Genomic DNA, 17,555 nt, shown 5'->3' on the forward strand with positions numbered 1-17,555 from the left:
TATGACTCTTTATTCTKCTGTTCATGGGGTCAGGGAAAATATTACTGAAATGACATTGTATTTTTCCTGAAAGAAATATTTTTCTGAACACATTCTTCCTTGGAGCTRTTGAGGGAATTGGATAAATTATTAGTATCATTAGACAGTACTGGAAGAAATGTGGATAATTACGTGCTATTGTTACCCCTAAATATTTCTTTTGTAAATGTGTCTATCAGGTCCTGTCTTCTTGTGTTTTCTTTTGCCTTATTCCTTTAGATTCCTGTTCTATATTAAAAAAAAAATAAAAGCTAGCATGATCCTCTTTCACTGTGCAGTACTTGATGGATGAAATGCAGGAAAGATGCACTTTGTATAATCTTGTTGGAAAATTTGAGGAATGTTATCAGAGAATGACTGCAGAGCAAACAGGAATTTGAGACTGGATCAAAAGCATATTTTTAACTGGTAAATACTTGCCTCCCTCCTGTAACTGTCTGGACTGGGGTTTTCCATACTTGTGGGTGCTTTTTTTTTTTTTAATGACATACTAATCCACAGGAACTACCTGAAAAACTAGCATGACAAATGTATTTAGCTTCAGAATCGGCTTTTATAYATTGTATCTTTTTGAACACAGTGGTGTTACTTAGCTACTGTTGTCATTGGTATGTCCTTACATTTGGTTTCTTTTGCTCACTTGCTCTCATTGCCGAGATTATGGTGGAGATAGGAACCCCTTGAGGCAGCAGTTTGAGATTTTGCTTGTGAGCATCAGGTATGTTGCACAAGACAGTTCAACTGTTCATCAGCACTAAATCGTAGGTACAGTTGCCACCATCAAGAATGCAAAGAGAAACAGAGCACTTGCCATGAAATAGTTAAATCCATTAGTAAGTGTCTTCTTGTAACTTCAGTCACTATACTCAGTCTTCTGCTGAAGAGCCGTGCTCCAGCCTTGGAGGCTTGTTCTTGAACAAGAATTTGGGTGCTAGTGGTTCAAGATACTCTGCGGTCTGTGGTACAGYGAGAACATCCAGGGGTTATGCTTTTATGTTACCTATAAAGCATTTTGGRTGTGATTCAGCTGCCCCAAGCGTAGGCATCAGGTGCCATGTGAGATGCCCTACACTGTCTGCGTTAGCCATGCAGAGCAGACAGGTAGGACACAGGACCTCCAGGAGATCTGTGCCTTTCTGGAATATCAACTGGAGGCCAGACAGGATACTTTGGACTATCTGTACTGGTTTTAGATGACTGTGAATTGGCAACTGAATCAGAAAATCCCTCTGCAGGGAATGCTTGATGTGTAAGGGATAAAGCACTCAYTGAATAATGTGGGACATTGGCATGAAGGATGGATTAGAAGGATCAGCAAACTTGATGCATCTGTGGTGCTTGCAGCTTCATTTTCATGCTTGAGATAAACTGTTGTAGGCTGCACCAGTTCATCTGGAATTGAGCTAAGATCCTGTCCCAGATGCTCCACATAATTGATGCAGTCTGTGTTTGTAAATCACTGGAGATTGGTGGTTGGCATCTCAGTAGGCACAAGATGTAGGAGTGACTTGGGAAATGTAAGGAGTTCATCTACTTGTCGTTGTTTTGCTTAGGCACAGTTTTGCAATAATGTCTTGTCATTATAAATAGTTTGTGGTGTAAAAGAGGAACTGTTAGCAACAGTTCAAAAAACATTCAATGTCTGTTAGCGTTACTGGAAGAGAAAATTGATATAGCAAGGGTATATTTTGTCAAAGTTTAGAAGTAGTTWTGGTAAAATACTGTGTCCTGTGATTTGATGACTGTCATTCTACTGTAGAATACTTCATGGTGGTAGTCAAGACCCTAGTGTATTAGGTATGTTAGATCCTGATACTAGCCTTTCMTTTGCCTTTAAACTCAGCTTCTGTTCAGTGTTTACTGCATGTGATCCTTCCCTGCCCCCCCCCAGCATTACTTAGAGATGTGCATAACATCAGTTATCTTCTGAGCACCAGTAGAATATGGATACTCTATTTCCACTGACATGCAGATGATACTGTCTTTCCCCGCCCCCTGTCATTGACTGACTTACAAAATGTTAAATATTAAATGTCATGTTGATTTTATAATTCTTAAGAATCAACTGAAGGATGCAATTGTGGTAGCAATAAATATTTTAGCCATAAAATATTTTTCTCTCTAGGTAAGTTGTGTATCCTGTTCTATTCATCTAAAGATGAATATCTTTAAAAACAGATATTGTGTATRTCTAATCTGGCCCCCAAGAGCAAGACAGACTGATATCACTGATCTGTTAATGTTTTTAGTTACTTTTAGTTCAGTAGTCTTTGCTGTAGTTCAAAATTTTGGTTTGTGTTTCAATCAGTATTTCCAATTGGACACAGTGTTCAGGTTTAATTTTAGAATAATTCTGTTAAACTCTAGGCTATGAAACTTTGGTAAACTCTAGGGCCTGATGTATGTCCTTTTAAATCCAAAAAAACTTCAAACACCGGTGGTATTTTCTATTGACTTCCTGAAATCTATTTTGTAGAAACGTACAGCACTTTATAGGTGCCACATAACTTACTATATAGTATGTGCAGAAAGATCTACCATGTGTATCTTTTTCTTCTCCTGGACAGAAGATAAACCTTCTAATACTTGGAAGTTGAATCTTGCCTTTCTGAATATAAGAATGACTTCTTTGAATTTTTGCTTTTTGTTTTTCTACTTGGAATTTTTTTCATCTAGGAAAGAAATTGTATCAAAAGTAGGAGCATTGGCTGCTCATTAGCRTTTTTTTGGGAGTACTAAATTCTAAGCTTTTTTGTGGGGTATGCTTACCTCCAGTATTCTTCTTATCCATTGTACTTCAAAATGAAGAGTAGGAGAACAGATGTGTGGGATTTAACTGAGATCGAGTCTCTCATTACTTGTTTTTTTCATTTAAAATATTCTGTACATTGCTAGCAATTTATGTGGCTTCTTTATTCCAGTGTTTGGTAACTTGGAAACTTGTRTTTTGGATAGTATTTTCTCAGCCGTAAGGTACATTTGGGTGTGCAAAGTTTGATACTCTGAAAGTGTGTGGCTTTAAAATTTATTTTATTTTATTTTTTAATTCTAGTTATTTGGCTCAAAGCCAATCCAGAATGAAAAATTTACATTCTTCAAATAGGTTTTGCTTGAAAACGTCAATTACATTTAGCTTGYATTGTAGAAATAGATTTCATTTGCAAATGAAATCTACTTTTTAGTCCTACTTTGAGCCCGACAATGTGACAAAGTCAGGAGCTTCAGCTGTRTTCCATAGGCTAAATAAAGGCATTACGGTATACAGGTTCAGCTCAGTTGGCTTTAGTGGAATCACACCTTGATTATACTCTGTGGAACAACAGTTACATCTTGAAGTGGAGTTCTGTGTACTGAAGTATGTGGAAATGCTTTTATATTTATAAAAGATTAAAACAAACGTTTAAGTGCACATGAGTGAGAACACGTGGAATGTACATAGTACTTGAAGCAAWTAATGCTTTTTTTTCGTGAACTTCTGTAAGTATAGACTTCAGGTTTCAGATCSTTACAAATACTGTTCCTCTTTCTGAGAATGAACCGTCCCTGAAGATCAGCTGGGATTCTGTTGTTAATAAAGCCTAGGGAAATGCACATGTAAAGCCCCAGTAGGGTGGAGAAAATTTCTAGTTCCTGTTAAAGATGGCACAAAATTTTCCCGCTCTGGTTTATAGACTCTTTGCTGTTATCAAATTGACCAGAAAAGTTTAAAGTTAAAGTTTTAAAGGATTAAAATAACCTATTAATCACCTATTAATCTCATATATTTATGGGATTGTGCTGTAACTTTGGAGCATTTTTAGTGAATGTCTCTTAATTTTTAAATTTTTTTGATATACAGATTAGGAAAAAAGTTTAAGAACACCTGTGTATCGGTGCTTATTAAGATCAATTTTGTAAGCTGGAATAGAACTTTTATGGTCTTATCTCTCAAATACTTGTAAATGCATATTTTTAAAAATCAACTGAAATTGATTTTGAAAAGCTAGATTTTRTGTGGACTACGAAAAACTATTTTGCACTGTAGGTTTCTAACCTAGTGTTGACAGTGTTCTTGACATATGACAAAATCTAGACTTTAACTAGGCAAAATAATTTGATAGTATTACTAAAACCATTGTTTAATATATTGTCCTAGAATTTGCACAAAATCTCAGTAGCTAAAAAAAAGTGTGGATTTGTGCTTTGTTAAAATTCTSTTTCACCATTTTTAAGTTGAGCCAGAAACTTCTACAGTTCTCCACTTTGAGTCTTCCTTCATAAGGAATAGTGTGATCAGAATACAATTAATTTATATGACCCTTTGGATCACAGAGTGTACTCTTGGGATTTTGGGGATGTGGTGRGGGGTGTGTGTGCATGTGTGTTTTGRTATTTTTGCACAAATGAGCATTAGAAACACTTTTTAAAATTGCACTACAAATAACTTCTTATACAATATTTGCATATCAAATRCTGCATTGTAGTGCTGTTGGATAGCAATGTGAAAGTATAGCCTGTTTCATTAGCAAAACCCCCAAAAATGCAACAGCAAAATATATTTTTATTTATTTGAAAAGCATATTTTTGTGATAGCACATTCATGTGCTGCTGCTCTTCTGTTCATGCCATTTGAAAATGTACCTTTATGCTATTTTAAAATTACCTGTAGCGTTGTATCCTAGACACTGACCGTACCGCTTACATTTCTTTTATGGTGTTTAGCTTATTATGCTTAGCGTTGCGTTCAGCTTCCCCTGTCCAAAAATGCTGATGTCTCGTTACGTTTTTAAGGCAGGAGGAGTGGAAGCAGCAGGACTGGCAGTGTATCCTCCCTCAGCCCCTGCGCTGTGAGAGTGCGGTTTCCATGGCGACGGAGGGACTAGTGGGGGGGGCTCGGGGCCTTTTCCCGGATTCTGGGAGTTTACGTATCCGAACGCAATTATTTTTTGTAACATTCTCTTTAAAAATTGGTGTTTGAAGGAAGGAAATAATATTAGCAAAAATTCACAAGAAACATCTRGATGTTTCGTATGTTTTTTGTTTCCTTTCTAATTCGCAAGGATTTGTTAGTGCAACACCCAGCTTTTTGCTAGTGCTAGAGAAATTTATTAGGTACAACACCAGTGATGTCTGACGTGTTATATGTGGGGTGGTTTAGTGTTTGATGTTGCTGTAAATGCTGTTGGAAAAATAACCTTGCTTTAACATTTTAATGAAAGCTGCTTTCCTTTGGGAGGCTATATTATTAAATATAGGTGATGTTTTATTGGGAACAAGTTCTGCATAAGCAAAGGGTAAATAAAGAGCCACCATTCCTGAGATGACAAAAGTCTGCAATTATTTTATTTGTTTTAGAAATGACAGGTTTTGGGGAAGGAAATATGCTAAATTAGTCTTTACTGTAGAGCAGCTGTGTCTCAGCCTCACCCATTTTATTTATCATAGGAACTACAGGCTGAATCTTTTTTCTTTTTTTTAATGTTCAAGCTTATAGGTAGGTAAATCTTTCTTGGGCTGAATAGCAGGTACATTCTACTGTTGAATTATACCTCTTTTTCTTTTAAGGCTGAATATTTTGTAATGAGAATATTTTAACTAGTCACTAGAGACGAATATCTTTCTTGATTAAAAATACACAAACCTTGAATTACAGCAGAGAGGAGGGCAAGCACTGAAGCATTTTCTACCCATAATTTATACATATACACACACACATGTATATATATATATATAATGAAGAATTGGCATTGTGGCAAATATCCTGTGTGGGAATGGATTTATTTGCATGCAGGATTTTCACCTTTCCCTCTGGCCACGGCTCCCACAAGATGATGTCACCTTGCAGCTCATTGGCTGCGGCGGCACCTAGTGCAGGGAAGAGAGAGGAAAGATGCCGGCACAAATCTCAGTGGTGCATCTATGGTGCTCGCTAGCAGGTTTTGCTAGAATCTTGGCTTGGTATTGAGGATTCACTGCGTGTGGCCATGTGAAGTGCTGGGTCCGACCTAGGGCGAGGGGATTTAAGAGCCATCAGAGGAATGAGGCGGCTGATCTGCAAGCGAATCTGTGATTGTAAGTTGCAAAATCTGGGTGGAAGGAAAGAGACAGGGAGTGCTGGTAGACACATTGTGGGAGGATGTGTAGCAGAAAATGCATGCATGAGTAGAAGAAAAGGGAGAAGCATTTGTCTGTGGTAGACTGGAATGACTGAAAATTATATTAAGGGCTTTCCTTTAGGGAAAATATTCAGAAATGAGCAAAAATATTTATTTGATCTTTGCAAAGATATTTCCCCTTTGTAGGAATGAATGTGCAGGATTCATTTATGTTTAGTTTTACAGGGGCTAATTATGAAGACAAAGCTCTTGTTTTATAATAATGTACTAAGTAAAAAATGTTATTTATTTCTGGTTGTCATTTTACTCCCAGGTTGTAGACAGAGGGCAAAATAATTGGTATTTATTTTTATGTATTCACTTTGTCAGTTTCTCTGAAATATGAAACAATAATCGATTAGAAAACAAATATGCATCTATTCTAATAGTTGTATTCTTATGAATCTATCCCTTTCTAGATAAAAGCTTTGATGATGAAGAGTCAGTGGATGGAAATAGGCCATCATCAGCTGCTTCAGCCTTCAAGGTTCCTGCACCTAAAAAGCCAGGAAATCCTTCAAACAGTGCAAGAAAGCCGGGTTCAGCTGGTGGGCCTAAGGTTGGAGGTAATGTAAAGCTATTCAMACTGATAGGTGTTTCCAGAAACCTTACCAGATCAGGCACAAACCAGAGAACTTCAGAAGGTGATGTTTAATTCATGACTGCAGTATTTTTGCAGAACTGAAAACTGTAAGGAACCTTGTTTTGTGTAATTATTCATACGTAAAGGTGTGTGCGCATTAGTCTGTCTTTGTGATTGTAAAGGCCTCTAGTGTTACAAATGAACTGAACATCTGGAGATAATTGTATTGATGAAATGAATATATAGGTGGCTCTTTGATGGAATCCACAAATCACTTACTGTTTAAATTTAATGTGTTGTGAAATTCTTTAGTAGATCTGTAGAGGTAAAATTTTTACTGTTAGATCTGTACCTTTTCACATGGCTAATAAGGGCTAGCCATCACTGTGTAACTCAGAGGTATGTATTACTCTGGAATGACTTGTGTTACTCCTTAAACTGTCAGAGGATTGTGAAATCAGTTGCCAAAAGATAAAAACAAGGGCCAAAACCCTTGCTAGGATTTTTTTTGTATGGTAGACTTTAAACCAGTATAAAGATGATGTTTACTAATTATAATCTTTGAATGCGGAAATCTGCATTCATATTCATAGACTTACTTTGTCTTGGTTCGTTCCAGCTATAAATTTAAGATCCAGTGAGAAACATTGTCATTGACTGGGGAAGGGGCCTAAAAAGAGCTAACAAAAGCAACTTTGCTGCTAAAGCGACAGCTTTTTGTTAATCAGCCATGTACATATTCAGAAAAATATATAATTAAGTGGAATTATACCATGGCTCAGGTATGACTTTTTTATGAATATTTGATTCTTTCAATTAGGGATTTTTGTCAGAGTAATTTTTTCATGATCCTACTCATGTAGTGTTCTCTTATGTGAATTGCATAGGAAAGATGAAATTTGAACTAACATGTAGATGCCAGAGGAGATGCATCATGCATATCAATAAGATATAACTAATGTTTTATTTTGATAATTTATTGCTTCTCTAATGTGACTTTCAGACTTCCTAATAAATTGAGAAGATACCTATAGAGTGGTATCAACACTGCTATAATGCAACTCACGCTTGATACCAGTATATATTAGGAAGTACCACCTAAAAGACTTCGTAAGAGCAGTTACTTATCTCTCGAAATTGATTCTTAGTATTTTTTTTTTTTAATTTAGTTGTGGATCTCTTAGCTTGAAGTGTGAGGTTCACTCTTCATAATGTAAGAATAGTTGATGTGCTGCTTTAATAGTATTTTATTGAGTATAAATACTTAATATAAATGTTTTTACATGCTGACTTTTCCAAGCTCTGCAGTAAAAATATGGAAATAGAGAAGGAGGGAAGGAAAATAAACTTATAAAACAGTTGAGTATTTATTTTATCTAAAAAAATCAATAGTTAAGAAGATACTTAAATTCAAAAAAAGGATATTTTCTTCCTTTCCCTTCTTTCCCTTCCTTTAAAAACATAAAATGAAGCCATACAGAGAATAAAGGCAAGGTAGAGCTATTTCACAAAATCTAAGCATGCTACAAATACAGCATTTTGGTCATTCTTTGCTTTATACCTTCTCTTTTCAGCTCTGGAGAAAATGTGTTCATGTCTGCATTCATTTCATGTGTGCATCTGTCTTCCCTCTTTCTATTCTATTAGCATGCCTGTTGTCAACATTTTGAAAATTTAGAATTATGTTTTACTGTCTGTACCTGTATAATGTTGATCATGGTTTTCTTTGAATGATTATCCATATTATATATGGATTATATATACAGGGTAATTTTGCATACTGTACCTGACCATGAAGGATTTTTGCCTTAAGATTTCATAGCAAATATGCTATACCTTTTGCCCTTCATACAAGGGATTTAGGAGGTGGAATTTTGATTTCCAGTCTTGTGCTGTTCTCAACTACCTATACTTTTCCTCTTACTGTCTACCAAGGAACACTTTCAGACCCATTATTCTACTTCATGTACAGATTTCTTTCCATTACATATATCTCTGTGCTTCTTAACTTAATATATTGGGGCTTTTTCTATCAAGTTTTCTTTGCTTGAACTGATCCTCATTTTTTTTCTTTTGATATTTTCCATATGAAAACAAGGCTTTTACCTGTTTTTAGCAGCCACAGTTTTGTTTTGTTTTACTGATGCTGATTATTATTTGTATCTTTTAGTGTTTTTTTCACCATGTCCATGCTTTGCTTTCTAGTGTTTAAACTAATTCTATCTGGTAACAAGCTAGTAAACACTTTAGCAGGTGGCGATGTTAAATGTCTGTATATCTAAGTGGGCATCACATTCCTGCATCTCCCAGCCTTATAAAAAGCAGTAGGGTAGGTGCCAAATACAGAAAAGGGTGCGACTTTACTGATTTGTTTAAAAAATGTAAGACAGGAGTTTCCCATGACATTATCTAAACCATAGTGCTAAGTTCAGAGAAGACTCCCTGTGGAGTTAAGCTCCATAGAGGCATAGGCTATGGTTCTCTGGAGTGAAGCTCCACTCCATAGAGATCTGTGGTTTGTGGCTCTTTGAGGAGTCCTCTTAGGGCATTTTTTTTCTGCTCATCTTCAGACTTTGTGGCTCTGTGGAACAAACTTTGGCCATTCACATCCATTTTCTTCAGGGTCTGCTTTGGAAGTGCTTAAAGGATGCTTGAGATTTTCTGCAGCTTCAACATTACCAGCATTATGGAACAGATGTGTGCTTCTGGAAGTTTTCTGTTCTTACTGATTTATTGAAGTTCTGTCACATCCTGCAGCTCCAGCTCCTGCYCACCACTGCATTTCAAGCTTGTGATCAACAGAAATATGATCTCTTTACCTTTCTTTCATAAGCTCTGGCTGCAGGTGCTTCAGGCCCATAGCTACTCACTTTCCAATTCTGTCATCTGTGAAATTTGCTTATTTAAGGGTTTTTTTTATGGTCTGTGTGTGTGTATATGTATGTATATATATGTACACACTAGAAAGTTGCTATTTGGTCTTGGAGGAAGAAGCAGCAACAGTTCCTGCAACTGTGTTGCTTTTACCTTTGAAAATTTTTGTAAAAAGAAGGAAAGACATCTCAGTGAGCCATAATTGAGGCAATGCTTAACTGCAGTTTCTTATCTTTAGGCCTCTGTGACTAAGGAGAACTTCTGGTGCACATAGGCTGAGAATGCTGGAAGCTGCATCTGTTTAAACTGACTATTGCATTCCAGAGATCCTTTTCTTACAATACTGTTTTAGAAAGATGTATTTTTCTATTAGCTGTAGATGACAAGAAAATTCAACTCTTCTGATTTCAGAAGGGGATAGAGGCTGTCCTATCCTTTCTCAAGGCTAAAAACATCAAACCTGTTAGTCGTGCTGCCTTTTTTTATGATGTTACCTGCTATGATTTTATGACACAGACATATGCATGCCTGACTTTTCATTATCTACTCCATAGAGATATTTCTTATTTAAGAAATTGATTGTTCCATTACTGATCAGATATTCTGTTTGAAAGGACTGTCATACAGAAAGATATTCACTGTGACGATCACTTTCTATTTAGAATAGGAAATGCACTTTGTGGCATTGGAAAATGCAAAATAGTCATTCAGGGAGCCAAGTGAAATGGATATTTACATTATCAATAGCAATATCCTAATCAGGATGGAATAACATCCCCTCATGCTAGAAATGATTGTGCAAGATCTTTTCCTGCCCACAAAGGGGAAGGCTTGTGGAATTGGTACATTTGCCAACAGGCATGCTTGAGTCTACATAAGATGGATTGCTAGGAGAATATCACATCAGGCAACCTCAGCAGGTTGGTTACTGCATTGACTGTGAAATCTAGGAGTCTTTCTCATCTAGCTTTATTACTTGGAAGAGTTCACACTCTTCCAAGTCTTCTGATGAATAAGAATTGATGGATCTTCAGCTTAATAGTGCAGTATTTTGTGTGGCATATTTCTTATTCTGTGGTCAATACTTTTTTCTTAGCTCTTCATCAGGAAATACAGAATTCTGCATAGCTGATCTGCTGATTTTTGGCACCTTTTTATTCAGCTATTCATTTGAATGGCAGAGCTTCTGGAGTACTCCTTTGATCGAAGACCTCCTTACTTAAAATACACACAGTTTGTTTCAAGAAATGGATACTCACTGGCTCTTGGCAGTAGGGCAAGCAGCTCTTTTTGTTGCAAGAGACATCGTAATTTACATTCTTTTTAAAAAGAAGGAGCTCTTAATTTGAGTATGTTAGCCAAATGGACTGTATTCTTGTCCCTGCCCTGTTCAAGATAATGTATAGAGCTATGACAGATTCTCTTGCCAGTGTGAACTCCCTGTTCCAAGACTTCTAGGAAACTGTTTTCATGTCCTTTTCAGAAGCTTTAGGTAGTCTAGTTGTTAGTAGGAAACTTCAGTCTATACCTCAACAAGAAGACCTCCGTACTTTTCCCCAAAATGTCAGACTAGGTCAGTATTCTTTAGAATGGATTTAATGTAGGAATGGTGGAACTTAATAGAGCCTTGTGGTGTTTGGAAGAAAAGCTTACTAATAGAACACAGTCATGATGAATGTTTATATTAAGTTTCTGATACATGTTTTATGAGAACCTCTGCGGGGTAGGCGCATCATTCTTAGTGTTGTAGTTTAAATCAATAAGGTGGACTTTCTGCAGCTATCTTCAGCAGGAAGATACTGCATTAAATATTTTTTCTATGGTGTGTTGGCCTACTGGCTTTATTGGACGTTATTTGCTGCTTAGCACAGTTGTTACATGTTTTGAAAGAATGTATGTAGCTTTATGATGAGTCATCCAGTGGCAAACCAGCAAAGGGAATGTTAACCTAAATGTCATAATTATGATAAGTGCCATTTAAAAAGGTATTTTGGGAGTAAGAGTATTAATGCCAAGCATGAAGAATATGAATTGAAACCCCAAGGACATTAGGTTTTGTTATATTCTGTGAAAAACATGTATGCAAGAATTATATTTTCAACTTTTTAACATTTTGGGATGTTGCCTTCTTTTCTTAAATTGTTCAAAGTATCTGGTCCTCACTGAAGACTGTTGCTATGTCAGTTTGAAGTTTGCTGGCATTATTTGATATAGCCCTCTATTTTAGAATAGTATTTTTCTTTTTTTTTCCCCCTCTCTCCCAAAGTGCAAAGTTTGGCTGAAACAACATTGAAAAAATTTCTGTTTAGGTAGAAATAAATTAACTGGAAAATTTTGGGGGAACCAAGTGCATAGTTCTGACAAATAGAAGGCTATGAGATCTTAATAACACAATACCCATTCTAAACTATAGAAATACATTCATAACTACAGGAAGCTATTCCCACCTTTAGGAAATTTAAGTTAGATTGTGAATCGCTCTACAGTCTATTCTATCAACATCATAATGCTTTTTTCTTTAAGAATAGTAATACAGTTCTCTTTGAAAAGCATCAGAATGGAGCTAACTTTCTTTTTTATGCTCTGTTTTTGTATCAGAAAAAAATTCAAAGTGTTCAGAGGGTTTAGGATGTGGTGAATTATTTGGAAAAGTTGTACATAGAACAAATGTAATACCAAAAAAACAAATACTTGCTTTCTGAAATCTTAGCCAGGTTAAGTTAACCTCTCATCTGCAAATAAAACTGCATACTATAGTTGAGAAACATTTTTATTAAAATGACTTCAATAATTGTGGAGCTGTAAATACAAACTGTTAGTGAATGGTCTTGAAGCAAGGAAAATGCCTTGCTTTAGTGTACTGATCATCTTTAGGCTCATACAGATGGTACTGTGTTCACTTACAATAAAAAAAGCTTTAGTGCTCAAATACTTTTTTTAAACTTTGAGTGCTGTAGTAAATAAGTTCAGGAATACTGATTTTTGTTAATACTCTGTGATAGTCCTTTCTCTATTACTTGTGCTTTCATTAAGTGGTTTTTGAAGTGCTGTATTTGTCCTGTAAGTTAAACTAGGATTTTTTGTGTACTTCTATGTTGGCCCTTCATAAGATGTAAAATTGCGCTGAGGTAATCTTGTTCAAAAAAAAAACCACTGACATTCTGGTGGTGGTTGCTGCCCTTTGTGGCTTGCAGGTTGTTCTGAATTTCAAGATTTTTTCTTCAAGATACCAGCTGAAATCAGCTTTTTTTTTTTTGGGGGGGGGGGKTTTTTTTTTTTTTTTTTCTTCTTTCTGACCACCCTTTGAGATCAGCCTTGGGTATTGTCACAGAATGCCTGTTTGCTTCCTTGCCCCCATCATGAATGTAAATGAACTTCCTTCCTGATAGTTACTTGCCCATGGAAATGCTGGGTTGCAAAGTAGTAGAACTAGCAACAATTTTAGCAGTGTGGGCAGCTCTTGTAGCTCTTGTAGATTTTAGTCAACTAAAAGCATACAGTGATGAAGTATCGCCAAGCTAACCTGAGCCAGAATTCAAGAATTCAATGAAATAGGAGGGCTTTCAGATAGGAGGTTTTCAGATTCTCTTGGAGTTGTTCTTTTTTTCCCTTTACTCTTTACTCCCATGAACTGGACTTCAGGCAAAGGTTTCCTCACACCTGATCTTTGTTCTGCTCTCCTTGGTTGATATAATAAATTCCTATCTGGTTACCAGGGTGTGCATTGGTGTAACTTGGTGTAACTTTTCTTTCTTTTTTTTTTTCCCCTTTGTAGATTGTTTAATCAAATGAATGAGGAGATAACTGGGAAACTGAAGTGAATGTATATATGTAAAACTACTGTTAGTCTCCCCATTTTCTGTGTATATCATCCTAGAACAGCTGACAGATTGTTCATGGTACTTTTTAATTCATTTTGCACTGATTTCTAGAAGCTTCAGTTGGGTTGTAGGATTTATGATGTTGGTATAAGCATGATACTGTATCTGATAGTCCTTTCCCAAAAAGCTTGCTTATATTCTTAGAATGCAGCATACAAACGGCTGACGTAGGAGGGGAGGAACAGTGGAGTAGTGATGAAGTCATCTAGAGGTGCAAGCTTACCAATGTGTAACCTTCTCTTGACATCGCATCCCATCTCCTGTGTTATCCCACACATCCCAGTAGTAGTCACAGCAGTGCCAGATAGGTATGAGACACCCCATGCCTTGTTTAATTTGCTCATGTTCGATACTTGCTTGCCAAGCAGTAAGAAGGAGAGGCAATTTCTTTTTATCCTCATATTACTCAATTCGGAAGGAAGGAGAAGGAAGCTGAGTTGAAATCAGCCCACTCTGCTCCTTTGAGTCCCTGTGGACTGTGGTTTTGTTACAGAGTAAGCAAAGATAGGTGCCCCAAAACAGCGCTGCATTGCTGCTGTTGAAGAGAAGCTGCTTTGCTCACACAGACTCTTTACAGACCAAGACCACTCTACTTTATTAACACTGCTTGCTGTCATTGAGTTGCAGAAAGTGGAGACAGCCTGCAGAGAAGTAGATGTGGTTCCTCTTTGTATGGCAAGATACGAGAAAAAGTGTTTTTTTTTTTTTTTTTTTTTTTTTTTTTTTTTTTTTTTTTTTTTTTTTTTTTTTGGACAATTATAAGTAGTCTCAAATAGAGAAGCAGGAAATGCTGAAGCATGAAATTTGAACTGTTTTTATAATTTGAGTGGAAAAAAATGGTGCAAATTATCATTTGCAGCCGGGGGTTAGTAGCATTTGCAATGAATAAGTAAAAAGTTTAAAAATATAACAGAATAACCATACCTTAAAAGTCAAATCTTTTGACCTTCTGTCTTGTTCTCCTAGTTTGCTTTTAGAAAGACAAAARTGCAACATTATGTCTAAAGATGGTAATTGTGGAATTTGAGATGAAAAATGGTTCTGATAGTTCTCTAGTATCAGATTAAATTGTTTCAGGAAAGAACGTATGGTTGAAGAGAAATGACAACAGTAATGAAAATACATTTTTCTAAAACCAAACCAAAGCAAAAACTCTGAATGTCTCCAGTACACTAACCCAGTCTGTTTTATATTGCAAATTATAAATGATACAAGTGAACTGTTTGTGTTCCTGATTGTTCTCAGTAATTTCTGTAATGTAAAATTAGTGCAGTCTTACCTATTCAGATGCAATTCAGGGAACAGATTAAAGTCAAATGTAACTATTATGTTATTTTAAAATATATATGAAAAACTGAAAATAAGACTGTTTTCATGCTCATGTTAACGCAAATTTTAAACTCATTTGATTTAAGGCAAATTGGACAAAAGAGTAATGGTCTCAAAAATATGTTCTTACAAGTTTTTGTAAAAATTGGCTGTGGAATGGAGAAAAGGAAATACGTGAGTGCTTAGAAAGATTACTGAGAGCTTTATAATTTGATAGAGACTACGATTAATAAACTGTGAGACAAGCCTAAAGGAAACCAAATATCTATATTCTTATTGCTCATAAAACTACTTGTTTTTCTCCTTATCCAGTAAATGGTGTTATGCATGCTGTCCAAACCCTGTACTGGTACAGCATCACTAATTTCCTCTTTGTGTGGTCATGTATTCTGAGTGCTCCACAAATGCATGTGAAGTGATCTCCATGGCGTACCTGTGAAAATAAGAGTAGTAACTTTCATGTTTTACATCTGTGAAGCTGGATTATATAGGTATTGAGGCTAAAATTGATGAAATTGGGTACTCAGTATTAGGAATCAGCTTTAGATAACACTAAAACTTTCAGTTAATTTAATATTTTGTAGTCCATATATTCAAATCACTATTCCAAAGGAATTTTGAGACTCCAGAACAGCTCCAGATTTAAAAGTTTACATACTAATGCAGTGGTCTTCAGTCTGTTCATGCCAAACTTCAGTTTGAGTAACAATTATTTTTGTTTCTTCTTAATAAGGGCCCTGGGACATGGGGTGTATGTGTACTTCACACTGTATGTGCTCCTGACTAATATGGTGCACCTCAAGGACTGAGATGTGTACTGTCCTAATGGTTATACACCTTGCCCCCACCTTCTCTCCTGTAAGCAACGCTTACTTCTAGTTTCTTCTCATCCATCTTGCTCATGGTCTTTTCTGGAGCGAATGATTGCATAGAGAGTTCTGCTCAGCATCGCAGTCCTGAGAGGCAGCATGCCTTTCAGGTACTGTATGGAAACTTCTGCTCACGCGCGGTCTGTTTGGCATGCTGGAGGAATGTGTTAGTGAAGCAGCCACACCACAGGTGGATGGACGCTCTGGGGAACTTCTCTAGCTGTGTCAGCCAAGTTTCTAATGTGGGCAAATAAACACAACTCTCATCAAATTAAATCTGTTACACACCACAGTAGGAATATATTAGTAAGATATTGTAGTAATAAGTAGTAATGTAACAATTATATTACAACAATATAATAACAATAATATTACTGTCTATAAGAATTTTTGTAACATGAAATGAGTGTGTTTTTGTATATTTGTTTTCAGAAATAATGTTTTGTTTTAGCTTTAAGAGAAAAAAAATAAATATAAAGGCAATCTTAAGTAGATATCTGGCAGATACCAGAACTTTGATAGATGATTATGTTAAAGTTAAAAGTAATTGAAAAGGATTATAGGGAAAATGTTACTGTTATAACTGCAGAGGGCTTTACTAGTAGTGTTGATAGTAAAATCGTGGGCAGTAAAACTGAAGTGGCAAACTAGAGAAATTAATTTGAAGAAACTTGCAGATAGTTTGCTATTTTGTTTGACTTCAATTCGTGCAGTTGTTTCAGCTTGAATGACTGTTCCAGGGTGTCTCAGGGGCAATGTCTGCTGGTTTTGGAGGGGCTGAAGTGGACAGGTTGCTTCAGTAAGAGTGTCAACCACTGGGACTAAAATTGACAGAATTCGTCTGTTGGTTTCCTCAAACTGGGTGTTCTACTGAGGGCTCTTCTGCTCAGCAAAGTCTCTTCATTCTAACTTGGCGTGTCTTCTAAGCTGGTTTTTAAAAAACGTATAGGCTTTGTAAGGTAAGTTTCTATGCAAAAATGGCTTATTTGGAGTTAGTGTTATATCTGTGGTAATAGAGAAAGAGACATATTTTTTTCTGAAATTTATATCTGAAAGCTCTAGTAACTTGTGCTGGGACAACTGAAGAAGTTAACTGCTCCCAATTGTCTACCCAGTATCTCTGTCAAAAGCAGTTCAGGCCATACTGTTTGTTTTGGTTTGGGTTTTTTTTTAAGCTTAATATACCATGATCCACAATGGCTTAGGGGACTGGTATTTGTTTTTTCTACTGTTCTTTTCCCCTTTCTTTTCTCCTGACTATAAAGATACTAAGTACCAGCAGGTAGATACGTTGAACAACCCAGTAAGGTAATCTCCTAATGTTTTTCCAGCATAAATTGTCAGAGCTCTTTTGCTGGAACTTTAAGTTTTATCCATGAAATTTGTCAGATAGGCAAGGCATGTGCTAGTTAAAAGCTGTAGGAGTATAGACAAAGTTATAGTAACAGAATTTTTTTGAGGATGGAGAGTTGTTTTTTGTTTTTTGTTTTTCCCCCTCTAGATGCAGTTGGTTTTGCTCAGATAATGAACACAAGGCAGCTGGAATTTTGCTAGTATAATTTTCCTCCAAACTAAGATCATTTCTGCTTTTCATAGTTTGGTCTTCCCCTAAGTTTTACTGGCATGGCTGTGCTAGTTATCAATGTGATCTTTTTTTAAACCTGTATAGTAAAGCTAGTAAGCAGCAGTAACAGCAGAACAATTATGAATTGGTAGTGCGGTTTATATCGTGAGTGGAAACTTTGTATAAGTTATTACACTAATGACATTTTAAAAAAGAAAGTCATTATATCCACCCTAGAGGATATTGCTGGTATTATCAGTGTAACTATGTATAGGAAAATCT

General features: G+C 36.1%; 1 protein-coding gene across 7 annotated transcripts in view; it reads left to right on the forward strand.

The window, feature by feature from the left end:
* Positions 1 to 17,555, forward strand: part of CLASP2 (cytoplasmic linker associated protein 2) — a 142,341-nt gene that overhangs the window by 49,506 nt on the left and 75,280 nt on the right. For all 7 annotated transcript variants that reach the window (XM_085304197.1, XM_085304235.1, XM_085304204.1 and 4 more), the window contains exon 8: positions 6,593 to 6,739. In XM_085304197.1, coding sequence (XP_085160323.1) covers positions 6,593 to 6,739 — 147 coding nt within the window. The remainder of the gene's footprint in view (positions 1 to 6,592; positions 6,740 to 17,555) is intronic.

This window comes from Rhea americana, unplaced genomic scaffold (genome assembly GCF_003343005.1).
Source record: "Rhea americana isolate MKP2758 unplaced genomic scaffold, rheAme1 scaffold_100, whole genome shotgun sequence".
NCBI classification, from domain to species: domain Eukaryota; kingdom Metazoa; phylum Chordata; class Aves; order Rheiformes; family Rheidae; genus Rhea; species Rhea americana.